This window comes from Anomalospiza imberbis, chromosome 2 (genome assembly GCF_031753505.1).
Source record: "Anomalospiza imberbis isolate Cuckoo-Finch-1a 21T00152 chromosome 2, ASM3175350v1, whole genome shotgun sequence".
Taxonomy (NCBI): domain Eukaryota; kingdom Metazoa; phylum Chordata; class Aves; order Passeriformes; family Viduidae; genus Anomalospiza; species Anomalospiza imberbis.
The window spans coordinates 30,760,976-30,764,797 of record NC_089682.1 but is presented as its reverse complement, the minus strand read 5'-3'; the positions used below and the strand labels follow the sequence as shown (position 1 = coordinate 30,764,797).

The 3,822-nt window shown below is 67.1% G+C and overlaps 1 protein-coding gene across 1 annotated transcript; it reads left to right on the top strand.

The window, feature by feature from the left end:
* The first annotated feature begins 2,226 nt into the window (after positions 1–2,226).
* On the top strand, positions 2,227–3,477 carry TPBGL (trophoblast glycoprotein like). The gene has a single exon (XM_068177930.1). It carries the CDS (start codon positions 2,388–2,390, stop codon positions 3,450–3,452), a length of 1,065 nt encoding a protein of 354 aa, XP_068034031.1. The 5' UTR covers positions 2,227–2,387; the 3' UTR covers positions 3,453–3,477.
* Positions 3,478–3,822: the final 345 nt, after the last annotated feature.

Below are 3,822 nucleotides of genomic sequence, written 5' to 3'. Positions count from 1 at the left end.
ACGGAATTGTAGGAACAAATCTCATCAGCCTGACCTAATCTCATCCTGAGACATGGCAATCTCCTGGCCTTTAACCACAGGAAGTCTTCAGTGCTGCTTCAAATGCAGAATTATGGTCAGGGGGATGGTGGAGGAGGTTCTCAAATCCATCCAAGCCCACCAGGGGTTTGAAGGTCTGTACACAGCGTGTTTGAGGGGCTCCAGGTTCCAGCATGACCACTGGCAGCCGGGAACCAGTAACATCAACCTGGTGGTGGATGCTGGGACCTCGGGAATGGCTGCACACACTGGCACAGCCCCGGCTCCCCACAGGCTCGCAGCTCTGCTGAGCTGGGTGCTGCGGCTTCACCACCCCCAGCCATCCCTGGGGAAGTCCAGGGTGTTTGCAGCAGGCAAGGAAGTCACCATGGTGCCACCAGGCAAGGGCCCCCCTGTCCCCAAAGTCGCCCTGCCGCAGCATGGCCCTGGAACACCCTTCCCCTCCAAACCCTGGAGCATCTCCACCCTTCAAAGTCAAAGGGGTCAGCTGCAGAGAGCCTCATGCTCTGCCACACCCTCTAACGTCACTCAGCCACCGTATTTTATGGCTTTTGGATCGGGAGGGAAGGTGCTTGCCTTTTCCCGTGGCACCTCCTTGTCCGAGGAGCCCGGAGAAGAACTGAGAGGTGCTGGGATCTCCACAGCCCAGCTGGTGAGACTTGCCAGGACCTGGTTCACCTGGCCTGACCTCACCCACCCACTGCGTTGTCTTCCAGAGTGCTATCAATTCTTTATACATAGCAAATAAACGTGATAAATGGGCTGCAAAGTGCTATTTTGGGAGAGAGGAGGCTCCATCTGGGAGTGCTGCAGTGCTGGCTCAGCACGACCCACTGCACACCTGGCTCTCCCCACTCCTCCGCCGTGGATGCTGCCCCACACTTCAATATGTGATGGCACACGCTTATCTGGCATGTTCCCAAGCCTCTTCCTCTCCCCCACCCTTCCACAAGCTTCCTTGATTTCTCTGGCTGCTGTCAGACACTGTCACTTTAAACACAGAGTTTGCCCAATTCCTGGGAGTGCAGCACAGGGTGGTCAGCAGCAGCTCAAGCCACCCAGTCATAGCAGCATCCACAATTTACCTGGTCCCTGTAAAATTCAGGAGAGCTTCTGGGGAAAGGAACCCCAATAAGAGGGGAAAAGGTCAGGATGAGAGATAAGGACAGGGAGGAGGAGAAAAATCAAGATCCACGAGACTCCCATCCCTGGAAGTGTCCAAGGCCAGGACGGACAGGGCTTGGAGCAACCTGGCACAGTGGAAGGTGTCCCTGCCCATGGCAGGGGGTGGCACTGGATGCACTTCAAGGTCCGTTCCAACCCAAACCTTTCTGGGGGTCTGTGTGCTCAGGATAGGGATTATTTAATGCAACCCCAGCTCAGGCCCACGGAGCTGTTTAGGCACTGAAGGGGATCCAACTGCTGCTGCATCTGGCTCTGAACACAGCGCTCCCAGTCCCTGGCTGTGCATCGCTCCAGCATCCAAAAATCCCATACCCACCCCAACACCACCCTCCATGCCCAGGGGCTTGTGATCCCCCCCCTGTGCCCCCGGGATGCTGGTGGGGACCAAGCAGGCTTGGAAGCAGGGGCAGATAACCCTGCAATGCTCAGGGAGGCTGCGGGGTGTCTGGCTTGTGGGGAAGGTCAGGGAATGGGGACCAGGGCTTGAAGGGGAGTGGGACAGCCCCTAGATCCTCCCCAGCTGGAGGTGAGCTGAGATAACCCCCCAGATCCTCCCTGGAATGGAAGGGGTCTGAGGTAATTCCCCGAATCCTCCCTGGGGTGGAAAGACCCCATGACAGCCCCCATTCCCTCCCCGGGGCTGGGGAGGCACCCCGCAGCAGCCTCCCAACGCCCACCTTGCTGGGAAAGGACCGGGACAGCCTCCAAATCCTCCCCGGGCTTGACGGGCACCGCGGCATCTCCTAATCCCTCCTCGGGTAGCAAGGGGACCGCGGCAGCCCCGTCCAGCCCCCAGGACCCCGCAGCGACGGGGGCTCGGCGCCGAGCCCGGCTCAGCCCAGCCCGGCTCGGCTTCCCTCGACGGCCGCCGCCCGCGGCACTCCCCAGCCCATCGCGCAGCGCCGGGCAGCCCCAACGTGTCCCCTTCTCCTCTTCCTCCTCCTCCTCCTTCTCGTCCTCCTCGCTCTCCTCCCCTTCCACCACCCCCCACCACCCCCCCCCCCGGCCCGATTTGGGCAGCGGCGCGCCCGGCGCTGCCGGCAGAGCCGCCGTGTGCGGGCGCGGCGCCGGAGGCAGCTCGGCCCCGGGGGGGCTGCGGCGAGGCAGGAGCGACCCCCCCGCGGCCCCGGCCCGGCCCGGCGCTGCATGCCCGCGCGGGCAGCATGGCCCGCAGGCAGGCGCGGCCGGCGGGCGGCGGGCGCTGGCTGCCCTGGCTGGGGCTCGCCCTGCTGCCGCTGGCCGTGCCCCCCGCCGCCGCCCCCGCCGCCTGCCCGTCCGCCTGCTACTGCGTGGCCACCCCGGAGCTGGTGCAGTGCCGCTACGAGAGGCTGGAGGAGCCGCCGAGGGAGCTGCCGGCCGCCGTGCACAACCTCAGCATCGCCGGCAGCAACCTGAGCGTGCTGTCCCGCGCCGCCTTCGCCGCCCGCCCGCTGCGCGACCTCCGCCTGCTCCGCCTGCGCCACGACAACATCCACACCATCGAGGACATGGCCCTGCAGGGCCTGCCCGCCCTGCGCACCCTCGACCTGAGCCACAACCCGCTGCTCTCGGTGGCCGCCGGCGCCTTCGCCGGGGTCCCGCTGCTGCGCACGCTGCAGCTGAACCAGGCGCTGCTGGCGGCCCCGCTCGAGGAGCAGCTCGCCCTGGCCATGCGCAACCTCAGCCTGCGGCGCCTGGAGCTGGCGGGCAACGCGCTGCAGGCGCTGCCGGCCGCCCTGCTGCCGCCCGGCCTGGAGGAGCTGGACCTGCGGAACAACTCGCTGCGGCGGCTGGCGGCCGCCGAGCTGCGCAGCCTGGACGCGCCGGAGCTGCGGGGGCTGCGCCTGAGCCTGGGCGCCAACCCGCTGAGCTGCGACTGCGGCCTGCGGCCCTTCGTGGCCTGGCTGCGCGCCGCCGCCGCCCGCGTGCTCGACGCGCGGAGCCTGCGCTGCGCGGGGCCGCCGGCGCTGCGCGGCACGGCGCTGCTGCGCCTGCGGCCCGAGGCGCTGGCCTGCGCCCGCAGCGAGGGCGGCGAGCCCGGCGAGCTGGAGACCGCCTCCTACGTCTTCTTCGGCATCGTGCTGGCGCTCATCGGCGTCGTGTTCCTCATGGTGCTCTACCTGAACCGCCGCGGCATCAAGCGCTGGCTGCACAACCTGCGCGAGGCGTGCCGCGACCAGATGGAGGGCTACCACTACCGCTACGAGCAGGACGCCGACCCGCGCTGCGCCGGCACGCCCGGCCTCTGACGGCGCCCCCGGCAGCCCGCCCGGCCCCCGCCTCGCCTGGCGCCACCGACAGCCGCTCTGTGAGGACCAGCCGGAGCGGGGCTCCGGAGCGGCTCGCCCTTCCCCGGAGCGACCTCTCCGAGCCGGCGGGCTTCCGCAGGGCTGCGGGCTGGACCGCTGCACGTCCGGCGGGCTGCTGGCGTGCACGGCCGCGGCGCTCCCGGAGCGCTGCGAAGCTCCCGGAGCGCTGCGAAGGTCCCGCGCCCGGCGCAGTTTGCTTGGCGCAGCCCAGGAAGCCGCGGGCAATACCTGAAACTGTCCTCCTGGACGTTCCTGGAGCCCGGACTTGACTTCGACCATGTACAGCTCTCTTTCCTATTAGGTTTCTATT

What these genes read in the sequence shown, in the direction of transcription:
- TPBGL (XM_068177930.1), top strand. Translation starts at nt 2,388, where the DNA reads ATGGCCCGCAGGCAGGCGCGGCCGGCGGGCGGCGGGCGCTGGCTGCCC.